The sequence below is a fragment of the Drosophila takahashii genome, chromosome 2R, assembly GCF_030179915.1.
Source record: "Drosophila takahashii strain IR98-3 E-12201 chromosome 2R, DtakHiC1v2, whole genome shotgun sequence".
Lineage (NCBI taxonomy): Eukaryota > Metazoa > Arthropoda > Insecta > Diptera > Drosophilidae > Drosophila > Drosophila takahashii.
Window position 1 is genome coordinate 37,755,153 of NC_091679.1, and position 16,022 is coordinate 37,771,174.

Consider the following 16,022-nt stretch of genomic DNA (forward strand, 5'->3'; position numbering starts at 1 on the left):
TAGCATTGTAATTCAATATTAAAATAGTTTTTAAGTAACAGTTTAGTGTTTTCTCTAGCTGTCACCTTTTCCACTCGATCCGGCAACGCCGCTCGCTTTATAAATAATTTTCCTACGGCGCGAGCGGTATTCGCATTTAGTAACGTGCTGCTCGTCGAACAAGATCGCCCGCTTTGCCCGGTCCGCTCAAAAAGGGAAAACAAACGCTCTCCATCGAATTGGCATAGAAGTAGTTCCGTTCCGAGCAGAAAATGTCGGGCGATGTGCAGCCGCGAAAGCGCAAGGATAAGCGCCGAAAACGCGGTAAGTCCTTGAAGTTATATTGCAATCTTTACCGGATTGACCGTTACTTGGTGTAAAAATCCTTCTTCTTTTGCCGCTGCCGCCGCCGCATAGCAAGCAGTTCATTTCTTTTATTAGCATAATAATATTGTCGAGTGCCTTTAAAAATAACTTTGCCCTATTATATAAAATTATACATCTCGCCTGTTTTCTGTCGCTATGCGTGTGCCGATCGGGCAGGAAAGTATATATGTATATGACGAGTGCGGGGGACCAAGAAGTGGATATTTCGAACGGGGCCCGTACTACCAACCAACAGAAGGGCATTTAGTAGGGGTGCAAAATTCGATCGAGTGCGAGAAGAGAGTGGTTTTCTTTGATTTATTTATCTTTCGATATCTGCGATGTTCCCTGGGGATATCCTCTTATCTCTCGCTCCCTCTCTCTCTCTCGATTGATCTATCTTTCTCCGCTTATCTCTCTCATCGGCGAAATGGAGAACTCACCTCGAGCGAAGTCACCTCGGCGGCAAATTAATTCCAATGCAACGGAGAGATCTACGAGATCCACAGATCTACGAGATATAGAACCAAGATGATGCTTCCGTATGAAATTCAGGGGCCATTACACCCACGGCACCGAGAATAAGTAGCCACGGTTGTACGGATATATTATATGTAAAGCCATTTATTTTCACTTGGCCATCTGCCCAAGAGCATGACTGGCGGCTTCTTTGTTTACCGTTGCGCATATTTAGGCATAAACAAATCCCCAGCCCCCCCTTTCTTATCATATCAGTTTGTAATGCCGGTATATGTCTCATAATGTAACTAACTTTTTGTCCAGATGATCGCAAATCCGAGGGCGATGTGACTGTTCTGCGTCAGTCCAGCTTTCAAGGTAGAGAAACAAACCTCCCCCATGTATTTCGATCCCCACCAACCCCTTTAGAATGCTTAATTTAATGTCTCGCACAGTTACTAAAACTATGTAAATCCGAAGGTGCATTCAATTAAACTGTTTTTAATCACATGTGCTTACTATTCACTCTATCATGCAATTGTCGGATCTCAGATGACGACGAATCTTCGCACGGCGTTCACATTACAAAGATGGGAAACGAAGATCTCCACCTGCACGTGCACCACGAACACGGAACCGGGGGTCATTGGTGTGCCAAGATCATATTTTTCGCCCTGATGGCAGTGCTACTCGGTTTAGTGGGTCTGATCATCATGGAGAACCGCGGACTGGAAGATCGTAAGTTTTAGAATTCCTAAAATTTATGATTATACTAAACAATATCCCCTTTAGTGGACACTCCTCTGTCGGAATCACGTTTCTCAAAAGTATTTGATGGCTGGGTGGACGAACATCGAGATGAACATGATGCCCACGATGTCCATGAGCCCTCTGGAGAGGCTTTAGATGATCATGATGATCATGACGAGCACGACGAGGAAGGTGAGATAAATTAATATTAAGACAAATTAGGGAAATTCTCTAACACTCAAATATTTCTTTATAGAAGAACCCCTTTCCGAAGAATTAGAAGAGGAGGAGGAAGAGCCAACTGAGGAGGAGCAACCAGAGGCAGATGAAGAAGAACCCGAACAAGAAGAAGAAGAAGATGATGATGAGGAGAACAATGCGGGCGAAAACATAACCGCCGAGGATGCTGAGGAGGAAGATGAAGGAACTGTGGAGGCCACCGTTGAAGCTACCGCAGAAGCCACCACTGAAGCCACTGCGGAGTACGAAGCTGAAGAGGATGAGGAAGAGGATGAGGATGAAGCTCCAGCGGATAAGGATGATGCAGTAGAATCCACTGAAGCCCCTCTCTCTGAAGCTGATGAGGTAGGTCTATAGCTTATATAGGTTGAAGAAATTTCTTAAAAATTTTGGTTTCATATTTACAGCAGGAAGAAGATGATGAGGACGAGGAAGAGCAGGAGGTAGAAGAGTCTGTAGAACCGCCAAGATCGCAATCTGCAGCACAAAGTGCTCCCGCCCCAGATGATAACGATGAAGATGATGAGGTGTGATTAAAAAATTTCCTTATTTTTTAAATTTTACATTAGTTCCCTTTTGTTGCAGGAACAGGATAATAAAGAAGACGAGGAGGACGACGACGACTTTGAGTCGCTTGATCAGCAGTTTGAAAATGAGCCCGAAGAATTGGAACCAGCGAAAGCAGTAGAAAGCAAGGAGCAGGATAAGGATCAGGACGATGATGAGGAGGAGCACAAAGAAGAGGGCTCCTCTTGGTTGGCATCACGTAAGTAAGGAAGGAATGAAGAATTGAACGGTTAACGAATCTTGCAGGCCTAGAACCTTAAGAACTGACAGACAGAAATGCTCCACCTTACCAAAAAAAAAAACACAGAAAAAAAACCAAAAACACTGAAACCGAAATTGTACAAGAAAGTGCAAGAGGCATTTGTTTGTTTTCTGATACTAAAACCTGACTCATTTACAGTTGCCGTTAAATTTGGCGTTGGCGTTGCACTTGCCTTAGTTTCACGCCTTGTATTGATAAGGAAAAGTCCAAATACAAGTGAGTCTTCAATGCTGATCTGCTCCCCCCGAATCTCCGCTCTTTGTATTCCGCTCTCTGCTCTCTGATCTCTATCTATATAGAGATATATATACCAAGCACGCCAGATGTTATGCTAACGAATAAACCTAAACTCAGGGGAATCTATTGAGTAATCACTACTAAGAGCCGCTTTCCATGCTAACCAATTCTAACCAAGCGATTGGTAGAATCAAAAACTGATCTCAATGTCTCGTGATCGATTACACAGGCCGACAAAATGTGACATGGGTCGATGTCCAGGCCTGCCACCATTTTATTTCGATAAATTAGGCTTTTCTAAGCATAAGTTGCCACTACGCCTATAGTCCATCAGCTCTGGTATTTGCGGTATCTTTAATTTAAGAAAATCACAAATTTTCTTCGTCTTTTGGGATATATCTTCAAGAGTGGTCAACCAATTTCGATAATCTTTTCGGAATTAAATAGTTACATGTCTCTTTTATACGGTCGTTTTGGAAAATTCAATTTAACTCAACCACAAGAGGAGGTGGGCGCATTCAAAATTTTTAAGGCACAGCAAAGTTTAAAAATCTTCATTTGTGAACAGCGTTTAAAAATTAAATAAAAATATTTTCTTCAACAATGCATTTTTGATCCAAAGACACCTTGTGTCCTTACTGTTTAGGACACTCATCAGGTTTTTGTGAATTGTTTTGGAATTTTTAAAATTGTTTTTCTTACTTCCTTCACAGTGACGATTCACAAACAGTGCCCAAACCTGTCACAATTTTAAATAACATATTTCTAAACGATCTAAGTAGTTTTGCTTTGAATATAAGCACATGAGCGTAGCCTACTAATCTTTGGGGGCTGAAATGCCTGAAGTGTAATCCCCCTCCAGCTTTTAACTTACGCCCATGTATAAATATTTTTAAAGCAAGGGTCACTTGTGCTCAAAAATAGTTATGCGTTACGTAAAATAGTGACAGGTTTGGGCACTGTTTGTGAATCGTCACTGTGAAGGAAGTAAGAAAATCAATTTTAAAAACTCCAAAACAATACACAAAAACCTGATGAGTGTCCTAAAAATTAAGGACATAAGGTGTCTTTGGATCAAAAATGCATCGTAGAAGAAAATATTTTTATTTAATTTTTAAACGCTGTTCACAAATGAAGATTTTTAAACTTTGCTGTGACTTTTGAATTTTGAATGCGCCCACCTCCTCTTGTGGTTGAGTTAGATAGAATTTTTCAAAACGACCGTATAAAAGAGACATGTAACTATTTAATTCCGAAAAGATTATCGAAATTGGTTGACCACTCTTGAAGATATATCCCAAAAGACGAAGAAAATTTGTGATTTTCTTAAATTAAAGATACCGCAAATACCAGAGCTGATGGACTATAGGCGTAGTGGCAACTTATGCTTAGAAAAGCCTAATTTATCGAAATAAAATGATGCCAGGCCTGGACATCGACCCATGTCACATTTTGTCGGCCTGTGTTATCGATGTATTAACAGAACTAAAACAAACTATTCTTTGCACTTTCTTCAGTTAGCTTATTTTGATTATGATTTATTATTATTATTATCGTTTCTTGAATCTGATTGTAGTCACAGCTTTGTTTAAATTATTCCACCAATGTATGTATGTACGGAAATTGTTGAATGGCTTTGTTATTGCTCGATTAATAATCCCTTAAACTCGAATAACATTCGAATCTTCCGTGGTGGATGCACGCAGCTGAGGATGAACCCGCACCGGAGGCCATAATGAGGCGAAGATTGACGATTGCCACGGCCGAGGATCACATACCGGACGACGTAGAGGAGCTGCCCCTGCTGGACGACGATGGTTGGAGATATGAATTTCTAGATAAACCCAAACTTCGGCCAGCCGAAGTTGCTTTCAAATCACCTGATTGTGTCAGGTGATCTGGAAGCCATTAAGTCTTTAAGTCTGGCCATGTCCAGAGTTTTAATGTAAGCCTTATCCCAAAAAAGAATACTCCGAGGAGGAAATCGAAATCGAGGAGGAGATCGAGGTGGAGATCAGCGACATCGAGGAGGAGGAGGATGATGTGCGTCACGATAGCGACGACAATGTTGCCTCCATGGCCAGCTATGTGCCCGAAACCTTTGAGCAACTGAGTGCCATGTACAAGTTCGCCCAGCAGCCTGAAAAGGAGACCAAGCCCGAGGAAAAGGAGAAGGATTTGGAACAGCCAGCTGGCCGCAGCGATATCTATGTGGAGTACGAGGACGGGGCGATCGAGGACTTCGAGCATGAGGGCGATAGCGATGAGGAGGAGATCACCGACGAGGAGGAGGACGAGATCTCCGACGTGGACGACGCCGATCTGATGAACCGGCTGGAGGCCAAGTACGGTCGTCTGCCCGTCAAGGAGTTCGAAAGCGATCCGGACTCCGACGACCCCAGCTGGACACGTAATTACTAAATCACCACCACTTCTGTCGATGTCCGCACCCGACTCCATCATACTCCATTCGATCACTTAAGCTATCGCTATCATAGGCCCGACACTACTTTAATACACACGACAAACCAAACCGATCGCTTTACATAACAGATCGTAAGTGTTAGATGTAGAAAACAATACGTATCACCTCGCACAAGGTGGAGCTCTCTAGGCCGTAACCGTTCAAAATTTCACTCCTCTTCTGGTTTCTGTTTCTGCCATCCAAAGTTCTAATCGAGATTCTTAATCCCAACTAGAAATAAAGCCGAAAGAAGCTGCACCTGCTCCTGTTTCCGCCGAGAAAGAGGATCCCTTTGAGCAGGAGTTGCGCAAGGCCAACGAGGAGATGATTAGGGAGGTAGGTTAATGCAATCGATGGAGTATCTTTTTAACCAGGATTAACCTATGGAATATCTCCGATATATCTCCAGCTCAACAATCACTAAAGAAAATCACCACACAACTCATTTCAAAGCTTTAGTTTATGTTTTGCTTGTCCAGTTCATTAGATCTTATAACTGTTTAGCCATGTAAGGAAAAAAACAAGTCTAATCTTGGGATTTAACCTCATTTACGTATTTGTAGAAACGCACTTCTCAGGGGGTTTTAGTTTTAGTTAGTTATGCGGGATGAACTCATGGCCAGTTCCTCCAAAACATACACACCCACTGGAGGAATCTTTGGCCACGGGCTCATCCCCAAAAGAAACCCCTGTTAATTGCGTTTCATTTCTTAAGAGAATGATTTTTATACTAATTGCATGTTTCTTGTCCTTCGTCTAACCCCCTTTTGTGTTTTTGGCTGGCGAACCGCGAACTAATAACCATCCCAAAAGAACTATGCCCAAGCCCTGCGATCCTTTAACACGCTCACCACCGACTTTGCCCACGAGCCATTGGCCCATTTGGGAAGAGCCCGAGTCCTGGAGCTCCTGGCCAAGAAGGAGCGCAGCAACCAGCGGCTGTGGGAAGCCATCGATGCCTACAAGAGATACCTGGCCTTTGGCGAACTGGTCAACAGCGATCAGGAGTTCACGACAGCTGGGGAAAAGTGTATAGAGAATTTGAGATTTTTGGGTAAGTTGGAGGGCTACCTTATCTCTTACCCTTTAATAATATTCCTATTATTTCCAGGCTACCACCGACAGGCGACCACCATCCACGAGCTGCTCATCGAGCGTTTGCCTGGGGAACCGCGACTGCGTAACCAACTCTCACTCACCCATCTCATGGTCAACAAGTAGGTGAGGCGCAAAACCTGGATCTTCAAATCACCTATAACAGCTCCTCAGTCTTCAGCAGGTTGAAAAGGTGTCCAAGGAAACGCTGAAACTCTGGCCCACCAATGCAGTGGCTCAACTTCACTATGGCCTGGCTCTCAGGCAGCTACATGGTGACAATGCCAAGGCTCTGCCTTATCTGAGATATGCAGTGGAGTCCCAGGAAGAGGGCACCCAGGAGGCTTTCTTCTACTTGTCGCTGGGTGAGGCCCTGCAGCGTCTCTCCAAGAATTCCGAGGCTCTGGAAGTGTTCAGAAAAGGCGTTGCCAAGGGATTCTTTGCCAGCCTCTATCAGAGATCGCTGTACAATGAGCCCCGGCTAAAGGCACAGCCTTTTTGGCAGCCCCGGGAGACGGGCTACGAAAGGCAGTTGGAGAATCTCCAGGTCAATTGGCGCGTCATAAGGGATGAAGGACTAACCCTGCTGGGCGGAAGTGGATTCTTCGAGGATGAAGCTGAACAGCTGCGCGACAAAGGAGTGTGGCAGCAGTACGTGCTCTATTCGCAGGGTCGTCGGGAGAGGCAGAACTGCCAGAGGGCTCCCATTACCTGTAGCCTGCTGGAGGACTTCCCCGAATCCTCTGGCTGTCGTCGCGGCCAAGTTAAGTTCAGTGTCATGCAGGCCACCACGCATGTGTGGCCACATTGTGGACCCACCAATTGCCGCTTGAGGGCGCACCTCACCCTGGTTGCTCCGGAGCCGGAAAAAACCTCACTTCGCGTGGCGGAGCAGGAAAGGTGAGTAAAATACATAAAATGAAAGAACGCACGGTGGCAGCGCAGCGGTAGAGAAATTGCCTATCCTGCGCGCTGCCTCTGCTTGCCACCACTTATTTAATAACCTATCTCTTAAATTAATTTCTAATTATTATTTTAGAACCTGGCGTGAGGGAGAACTCTTTATATTCGACGACAGCTTCGAGCACGAGGTGTGGCACAATGGCAGTAGACCCCGCCTAGTGCTCATCCTCGACATGTGGCATCCGCAACTGAGTGCCGCCCAGCGGCGCAGTTTATCACCTATTTAAGCGGGAGTTACTTAGTTCTATTTATATAGTTCCGGTTCCTGTAGGCCTGTAATTTAGTTCAATTCCTCCAAATCGCATCGTTCATTGTTAGTTAAATCGCCATGTTCTGTGTATAGACATTCTAATTATACCTCTTAATCGTTAAGCTCGGTTTGAATGCGTGTTTAGGCTATATAGACGTCAATTCATCTGTTTATATGTAAGATTATATACGATTAGCGTTGGCTGGCAGCTTACCCTCGCTTTTGTACTTTACAGAAATACAAAAAACCTTTTAGGATTCGACAATTGCTGTTTTTAATTTGGGGTTGTGATTATAGGAATTTGGTAAATCCACCACATTTGTCATTCGAAATGTGGTATAAATCGAAGTTACAGTTGGATCAACTTCGATTGTATCGAGATGCTGTTCATCAGAGTTGGAGCACTATTTTTTCTAGCTGCCGCTTTCGGGGATTCCTTGGATGTGTGCCTGGATGAGCTGGGATGTCTGCGAGGAACTAAAATGCCAGGATATCAGAAAGGAGAGTTTGAAGCCTTTATGGGCATTCCCTTTGCCCAGCCGCCAGTTGGACCGCTTCGTCTTAAGGTGGATTGGTTTTTGTCTGTGTTCGATTTACAAGGACTTAATCCCTTGATTATTATCAGAATCCTGTGAAGGCTGATGCCTGGCAGGGAGTACTCGATGCTGGAATGGCAAAGGATAGCTGTTTGCAGAGAAGCTACTTTGCCAGCGACAGGACAATAATGGGAGTGGAGGATTGTCTCTACCTGAACGTCTACAGGCCCAAGGTATCAAGATTTCTAATCCCCCTAAGCTGACATATCCTGATTTATTCTATATATTGTATTGCTGAACAGCAAAGAGATGCAAAACCCCTGCCTGTGATGGTCTACATACATTCGGGTGGTTTCTTTAGTGGCTCTGCCCATCCGGTGGCCAGTGGACCAGAGTATCTGATGGATACCGGGGAGGTTATTATGGTAACAGTTAGCTATCGCCTTGGACCCTTTGGTTAGTGTTATGGTTTATCTATTATAACCACTCACTTGGAAATTATATTTTATAGGGTTTCTTAGCACAGGCGATGAGAATATGCCAGGAAATTTCGGATTGAAGGATCAGCGGTTGGCCCTGCAGTGGGTTCAACAGCATATAGCGACTTTTGGAGGAGATCCTCAGATGGTCACGATCCTTGGACACAGTGCGGGAGGAATTTCCGCTCACCTGCACATGCTGAGTCCAAATTCTAAAGGTTACATCTTGTATTTTTCCTGAGATCCCTATTTAATGTTCTCTCTTCATCCAGGACTCTTTCACAAAGCCATGTCCTTGACCGGCACCATGTTCATACCAGCTATGCACATCCTCGAGGATCCTTTAAGTCAAGCCAGACAGCTGGCCAAAGTAATTGGTATCGATCAAGCGGACAGTCTTAGTAGCCAGAATCTCGCACAAGCATTCCGAGAAGTAGATCCTATGAAGATCCTTGTTAGTGTGGACAGCTTAAAGATCTGGGATAATCTGCCGCACATCATTAATCAACCCGTTTTGGAAAAGCCATCGCCTGAAGCCTTTCTAATCGAAGATCCTCTGAAAGCCCATCGGGCTGGTCGTATCAACCAGGTGCCCTGGGTTATCAGCCTAAATTCCCGAGCTGGAGAGGGAGCCTTGAGCTTATTGCGCTCTTTCACGTGTCCGAAACGTATGGCCGACTTCAACGGAAAGTTCCTGGAACATCTGGCTTTGGTGCTCAATCTTCCTGACGGAACTCCTCCCCAGATGGTCAGGGAAATACTGGATGCCTATGGATTTCAGGGGGAGTCTCTGAACAACGATACACTGCTCACTTTGGCTGAAATCTCTGGTGATTTCAACTTTTACTTTCCGATCTACGAAACAGTTTCATCGTATGCCAGCTATGCCAATCTTGAAGAGAATCCACTTTCCATCTATATCTTTGAGTTTTCCGGCCTGCACTCTATATCACTAATGTTCAGTGGTTCCGAGGAGGATTTTGGCCTGGGAGCAGCTCACATGGATGATGGCCTGCACACCATAAGGTTACCAGTTCTTTTTGAGGATTTTCCCAAGGATTCTGAAGATGCCAAGGTGGCCCAAAGGATGACTTCGCTCATGACGGACTTTGTTAAAACGGGGTAAGATTGTAAAACTGTATAGTTATGAAGGTTTCTTATGTTTCATTCTCTTTCAAAGGGTATTCCATGAAGGATCTATCTGCAAGGCTTCGGATTTCAAGGATCTGGGAATGTGCACCTATTTACATTTTGGTGGCAACACTGAAAAGTACCAAGAAGATATTCGGAGTAGTATGAAACTCAACGCTTTTCCCATATGGAAAAAATTATTTATGTAAAGAGATACTTCTCACAATTCCATCTGTTAAGGGGTAGCTAATTTAAGAGTGAGCTACTGATAAATAAATCCCATTAATTTGCGAAATGGAACGGATCTTGTAATGGGAGCTGTTGAAGATACCCCAGATTTCCATTCAGGCATTGTAAGTTGAGCTCTGCCCGTGTTCCATTTATTTTTGTTGTAAAAGTCTGCTCCCCCCCTTTCCCCCCATTCCCCCAGTTGTCATTCGAAGGTCAATTTCCATATGCAGAATGTGCAAGAAACGAGATTAAGTGCGAATAAAAGACTGGGCGACATGCGGTGCGATAAGATAGCCGTCGATCCGGGGAGCAATAAATCTCGCCCGATAGGGGAACATCTTGTTTGGAGACTTTTTTCGAGTTCTACGATCATCAGCTGAAGCACGATAAGTGAGAGTGAAAAGCGTGACGTTTTATGGGAGGATAAAAACGAAAGTGAGGGGTGCAAAGATCACAGGTTTGTTAGATTGTTAGAGATACTATAGACTAGATTAAACAAAGATAGTGGAATGGGTTTATTAGAAGAAACAAAAAGTTTATAAGTAGATCACAGTTATGTTTACTATGACGACTAATAGATTTTCTTAATAGACTACGAATTAATTTCACAATTAGATAAAACTTAGGGAGTTATTAAAAAGCGTGATTAATGTAGAAGCTGATAAGTAGTCTTATCTGAAAGTAGAATACAAAACATAGCAATTATGACATCTTAAAACTCATACCTTTTATACAGTGAGCAAATGATAAATCTAGTGATCCGTCATCTGTGTTTGTTGCCGAGTGCACTTCGTTTTGGAGACTTTGTGAGGGAATGGGAATGCATTGAAAGCGAAATTTCATGGCGAGTCAGGATAAAAGCGAAAGTTTCGATGCGAAGCGATCGCAGTTGATCGCAAGTCGTCAACTCTGTCGGATCAGGGTAAGTGCCTCGATATACGGGAAACACTTTCTACTCGTTCTGGCGCGTGTTTCAAATTACCAGCGACTAAGGTCGCAGTATTGCAACTAGCACAGTTCCAGATCAATTGGTATCCGCACTGATCAAGCATACGCCGTGTGAACCGATCTCCAGCCGCTCTGTATAAATTTTCCACAGCGAGTTCGGTCACTTTTGTCAAGATTGTGGGCAGAGCGTTTCTACTACTGTAGCTATAGAGTCGGAACAAGCAAACTTTTCATCGCGATTAAAGTAAGCGCGCGCCCTCGAAAGCGGTCAGATCGATTTGGGCCTCTGTCGCGGAAGGTTCTTCGCGAGATTTTCCCTTTGTGAGTAGAAGCTTTTCCAGCAGGAGCTGCCGGAGCATTTAGAAAGACCATCCCAGACCGATTTAACGTTGACATCATCTTAAGGCGAATCAAAACAAAGTGGTGGAAGCCCCACAGAAATTGAACATAAATAACCAACGGATATGCATAATTAATGATCCATTAGCTCTGTTTTCAGTCACTTCGTGGACCGCCGGCGATGATTCAACTACTGATGCCACTGCTGCTTCTTCTTGGCCAGCTCTCAGCGGCCTTGACGACGGTGGACCAGCTCACCGTCTGTCCGCCCAGCGTGGGCTGCCTGAAGGGCATCCATCTCGGGGGTTATCAGTCGGAGAGGTTCGAGGCCTTCATGGGAATTCCCTATGCCCTGCCGCCCGTCGGAGATCTGAGATTCAGTGTGAGTTTGATTGGAAAATCCCTTTATAAGAAAGTCTCTATAACTCTCTTTCTTCAGAACCCCAAGGTTATGCCCAAGTTACTGGGGGTTTACGACGCTACTGAACCCAAGATGGACTGCATCCAGAAGAACTACCTACTGCCCACTCCAGTAATCTACGGTGAAGAGGATTGTCTGTACTTGAATGTCTACAGACCGGAGGTAAAAGTTTATTAATTAAATTAATTTGCAATTCCCAATTAAAGGGTTATTTTATTTTTTTTTAGAACCGAAAATCCCTATTACCCGTAATGGTCTACATCCATGGCGGAGGATTCTTTGGTGGCTCTGCGGGACCGGGATTTACAGGGCCTGAATACTTTATGGACTCGGGCGAGGTGATTCTGGTGACCATGGCCTATAGACTAGGACCCTTTGGTAAGCTAATGCTAGTTGATAAAGATAATAAGCTAAGAGAATATTTTCCAAAAGGATTCCTATCCACTGAGGATGCTGTAATGCCGGGTAACTTTGGCCTGAAGGATCAGAACTTGGCGCTGCGTTGGGTGCAACGTAATATTCGCTCCTTTGGCGGTGACCCGCAAAGGGTGACCCTTTTTGGCCAGAGTGCCGGCGGAGTGGCTGCCCACATGCATCTACTAAGTCCAAGATCCCAGGGACTCTTCAATCGCGTGATCAGCATGAGCGGCACAGCAAATGTGCCCTTTGCCATTGCCGATGAGCCCCTGGAGCAGACTCGTCTCCTGGCGGAGTTTTCCCTAATTCCAGATGCCCGAAATTTGAGCACAGTGAAGTTAACAAAAGCTTTGAGACGCTTGGATGCCAGAAAACTCTTGGATGCTGGGGATAACCTTAAATTTTGGGATGTGGATCACATGACCAATTTCCGACCTGTTGTGGAAAAAGGTTTGGAGTCGGAGGCCTTTTTGAGTGAGCATCCCAAGGATATCCTGGCTCGAGGGGAGCGACCTTCCATCCCTTTCCTTTTGGGCACTGTTCCTGGCGAGGGTGCCGTGCGTGTGGTCAATATCCTGGGCAACGAGACGCTCCGAAAGAGCTTCAACTCAAGATTTGATGAGCTGCTGCAGGAGCTGATGGAGTTCCCGCCCAACTTCAGCCAGGATTGGCTCAACAAGAGCATGAAACTCCTGGTGAGGGAGTATTTCAAGGGACAGCATGAAGTCAACGAGGAGACGGTTCAAGGATTCATGGATGTAAGTTGAAACTGTTCTATTTTAGTTTAATATAAACGATCCAATTATTTATTATACAACCTAGATAACCACACGTTATTCAATGACAATTAATCAGGTTCTATTTAAATAGTCTTAAATTTATTCAGTTTAGACACTAGTAATCTGTTGTACACCTCGTAAAATGCATTTCTTAAAGTTTATGTCATTACTAGACCTACGATATTAAATTACAAATTTTCATACTAGTTTTTGCAAAATTTGGAGATCTAATTATTAGCTTTTAAATCAATTTTCCTATATAGACTTTAATTCATTTATAAATCTCTTCTTACTTCCCAGTTAATATCAGATAGAGGTTTCAAGCAGCCCCTGTACAACACAATTCGAAAGGATGTCTGTCATACTCCGCATCCTGTTTACTTATACAGCTTTAACTATCGGGGACCTCTGAGCTATGCCACTGCTTACACTTCCGCCAATGTGACTGGAAAATATGGAGTGGTTCACTGCGATGATCTTCTCTATCTGTTCCGTAGTCCCCTACTTTTTCCCGACTTTGAGCGGAACTCCACGGAGGCGAAGGTGATCCGTTCTTTTGTGGATTATTTCGTACATTTTGCCAAGTTTGGGTGAGTCGAAATACGGATTTATTCAGGTAGTAAAAACAGCATAGTAAATGAATAATTTTCGTAGAAAACCAAGGAATGCCGAGTCACTGACCCCCTGTTCCATTGAGGTGCTACAGTCACGTCCCAATGGCATTTGCGATTACCAGGAATTCGCCAATGCGCCAGATTCCTCCAAAGGTTTTCAGGTTAACGTGGCCAGCGAATTCCAAACGAATAGAGTCAAGCTCTGGTCCCATATACTCAATGAAAAATCGAATGAATCTTAAGCTTAATCCATTGATAATATAATGTACATATATACAAATGTTTGATACTTAAATTCGTAGAATATAACATCAAACTAAGCTGTTGTAAGAAATTAAACTACTACCAAAGTATAAGATCAAAACTTGGTTGTATTTCATTACATAACCAATATAAGAAGTTGTAAGGCTTACAAAATGCTAAAAAGAAAATTACCTTAAATAGTTATATGATTGTTTGTCTCGCTTTCCTATTTCCAACCGTGCCAAACTTGATAAGCCATAAAATGAATTTGCAACACGTGTACTATATCTGTTTGTCGGCATTCTAAAAATGTTTCCAAAGGGGTTGGGGGAATGGGTGGAAAGAGTGTGCAATTAAATCAGGTTTTTGCCGGCAGATTAAGTATACGACGCGTGGCGGCAATGAGAAATCTGATCGAAGTTCTTCCTCGCTTAGATGGATTGCAATTGAAAATCAGTTGATTATTCATAGCTCCCAGCTATCTTGGGATCTTGTAAATATTGAGTAATATACATATTAGCTAATGACCAGACCCATTTGCATACTGCATTTCCTGTGACTTAATTTTTTTGTATGCATTATTTATAGATTATAAAGAACATATTCCGTAGTTATGAGGCGAAAGTGCAATGAACTTTTGGTTGACTGGCAAATTGGGTTAGCACATGCAAGTGTCCCGAGTGCCTGGATTTGTGTCACCGTCGAGCGCAATTAAAATCAATAGAGCGCAGCGAAATCATTCAGGCTTATGATTCAGGCTTCCTGCAGGACATTCGTCAGTTGTATTTGTTGCTGGCGAGTGGAAAGTTCAATTATGGAGTTGCGTCGGAAAATCGCTTGGCGCATTTTGCCCCTCTTTCTATTGGGCTTTTTGCTGACTGTGGGCGAGGCTTATCTGAAGAGTGTCCGGGTGGAGGAGATACCTTTTGCCGGGAAAAAGGTCCAGGTCCTGGCCAGTCGACGGTCCAGCGGCATTCATCTCATCTCCAGTCTGGAGCATCAGCGCACATTTCTGCACCTATTTCATGTGCCCTGTGAGTAGAGTATACTATATTTTTTTTAAGCTTATTAGTTTTCTATTTATAAGTACTATTTAGCAAAACGCAATTTTATTTACTTATAGAATCTCACAATTGTCTTATTCTTAATTTTTTTTAGTTTTGCAATTATGTTATCTCAATGTAATGTTAAAAAACGTCCTCCACAAAAATGTTAAAAGTGGAGGACCCAATACTGAAGGATAATTATTTATTTATTGTATTTAAATTAAATTAAATTAAATTAAAAATAATTTTAACATAACTTTACTTTGCTTTACTTTTTATATACATATAATTCAAAACTAATTTTTTCTCATTTTTAGACATAATTTGCTTCTACGCTGCCAAAGGAAAGTGGCCCTATGTTCCAGGATTTATGAAGTACCGTGTTGACAATGCAGCTCGCAGTTTTTTCAACCAAAACGACAGTTTCATCAAACAGTTTTGCACAAAGTGGATTCAGGTCAAGGAGTGCTTTCGTCCCCTATTCGGTGGGTAAATAAGGGAGACCAAAAATAGGTTAACTTATAATTTATTTCCCATTTCAGATAAATCAAATACCACCACAGATGTGGAGGTGGAGACACTGAATGCAAAAATTCAGAAACAGGGGCAGGGGCAGACTTGCAACTGCGACAAGCTGCTGCTCTCAACTGAGGCACCTGTACCGGTTGTCTACTTCGATAAGAACTACATTGGAAATGTAAGCTCGGAAACTATTATGACAACCATTGAATTCCTGGAGAGTTTTCTGCCACCACCCACTAAAAAACACAAACGCAAGAATCGCGTGCGCGGACGCCTCGATGATATTGATATAGAATAAATTACAATAAAACCAGAACTTGAAACTTGGATTCAAACTCAAATTCAAAATGTAACCGTTGAAACTTGGATTCAAATTGAAATTTGGTAAAGATGAGCTGAAATTAATCGATAGATCCTGAATAAAACATAAAAACAAGGATGACATTTAAATAAAAAGCCTTTAACTGATTGACTAAGAAATTTTAATTAACAATTTAATAACCTCAACAATTTTAATTACCTTCAGAAAAAGAGGTTTTCGTAAAAATAAATTTTTTTTAAAAGAATATATGCTTTTTCATCAGTTTCATTATGTATTACATAATATATTATTTCTACAATGGTTTTGAAAACAAAATTTTATTTTTAAATATTTATTTTATTTTTTTCCAAACTGTAGTGTAA

The 16,022-nt window shown here is 42.8% G+C and overlaps 3 protein-coding genes across 13 annotated transcripts; all 3 read left to right on the top strand.

The window, feature by feature from the left end:
• The first annotated feature begins 65 nt into the window (after positions 1 to 65).
• Asph (Aspartyl beta-hydroxylase) lies at positions 66 to 7,897 on the top strand. 11 transcript variants are annotated; one of them, XM_070212239.1, is made up of 15 exons: positions 67 to 303; positions 1,129 to 1,182; positions 1,357 to 1,542; positions 1,597 to 1,746; positions 1,814 to 2,139; positions 2,202 to 2,321; positions 2,380 to 2,560; positions 2,762 to 2,839; positions 4,567 to 4,677; positions 4,827 to 5,270; positions 5,560 to 5,660; positions 6,138 to 6,378; positions 6,436 to 6,541; positions 6,594 to 7,319; positions 7,459 to 7,897. In XM_070212239.1, exons 1-15 carry the CDS (start codon positions 252 to 254, stop codon positions 7,607 to 7,609), a joined length of 3,027 nt encoding a protein of 1,008 aa, XP_070068340.1. In that variant the 5' UTR covers positions 67 to 251; the 3' UTR covers positions 7,610 to 7,897. The 11 variants fall into 11 exon arrangements, with proteins under 11 accessions (XP_070068341.1, XP_070068342.1, XP_070068343.1 ...); XM_070212238.1 differs by having other exon boundaries at positions 68 to 303; positions 1,811 to 2,139; XM_070212240.1 differs by lacking the exon at positions 7,459 to 7,897 and having other exon boundaries at positions 66 to 303; positions 1,811 to 2,139; positions 6,601 to 6,782.
• A 100-nt stretch (positions 7,898 to 7,997) lies between these two features.
• Positions 7,998 to 13,897, top strand: LOC108066202 (Juvenile hormone esterase). The gene is made up of 13 exons (XM_044392975.2): positions 7,998 to 8,198; positions 8,258 to 8,401; positions 8,471 to 8,624; positions 8,680 to 8,865; positions 8,920 to 9,769; positions 9,828 to 9,983; positions 10,859 to 10,931; positions 11,445 to 11,678; positions 11,736 to 11,879; positions 11,945 to 12,095; positions 12,150 to 12,892; positions 13,214 to 13,503; positions 13,568 to 13,897. Exons 1-13 carry the CDS (start codon positions 8,013 to 8,015, stop codon positions 13,767 to 13,769), a joined length of 3,513 nt encoding a protein of 1,170 aa, XP_044248910.2. The 5' UTR covers positions 7,998 to 8,012; the 3' UTR covers positions 13,770 to 13,897.
• A 276-nt stretch (positions 13,898 to 14,173) lies between these two features.
• On the top strand, positions 14,174 to 15,754 carry LOC108066234 (uncharacterized). The gene is made up of 4 exons (XM_017154651.3): positions 14,174 to 14,274; positions 14,359 to 14,804; positions 15,134 to 15,301; positions 15,359 to 15,754. The coding sequence occupies exons 2-4, from the start codon at positions 14,519 to 14,521 to the stop codon at positions 15,634 to 15,636; spliced, it is 732 nt and encodes a 243-aa protein (XP_017010140.3). The 5' UTR covers positions 14,174 to 14,274; positions 14,359 to 14,518; the 3' UTR covers positions 15,637 to 15,754.
• Positions 15,755 to 16,022: the final 268 nt, after the last annotated feature.

Bases quoted from the DNA above. Each gene is read 5' to 3' on its own strand.
- Asph (XM_070212238.1), top strand. From the start codon at position 252: ATGTCGGGCGATGTGCAGCCGCGAAAGCGCAAGGATAAGCGCCGAAAA. The intron at 1,183-1,356 runs GTAGAGAAACAA...GTCGGATCTCAG, and splicing joins GCGTCAGTCCAGCTTTCAAG to ATGACGACGAATCTTCGCAC. The intron at 2,140-2,201 runs GTAGGTCTATAG...TCATATTTACAG, and splicing joins CTCTCTCTGAAGCTGATGAG to CAGGAAGAAGATGATGAGGA.
- LOC108066202 (XM_044392975.2), top strand. From the start codon at position 8,013: ATGCTGTTCATCAGAGTTGGAGCACTATTTTTTCTAGCTGCCGCTTTC. The intron at 10,932-11,444 runs GTAAGTGCCTCG...ATGATCCATTAG, and splicing joins GTCAACTCTGTCGGATCAGG to CTCTGTTTTCAGTCACTTCG. The intron at 13,504-13,567 runs GTGAGTCGAAAT...TAATTTTCGTAG, and splicing joins GTACATTTTGCCAAGTTTGG to AAAACCAAGGAATGCCGAGT.
- LOC108066234 (XM_017154651.3), top strand. From the start codon at position 14,519: ATGATTCAGGCTTCCTGCAGGACATTCGTCAGTTGTATTTGTTGCTGG. The intron at 14,805-15,133 runs GTGAGTAGAGTA...TCTCATTTTTAG, and splicing joins GCACCTATTTCATGTGCCCT to ACATAATTTGCTTCTACGCT. The intron at 15,302-15,358 runs GTGGGTAAATAA...TTCCCATTTCAG, and splicing joins GTGCTTTCGTCCCCTATTCG to ATAAATCAAATACCACCACA.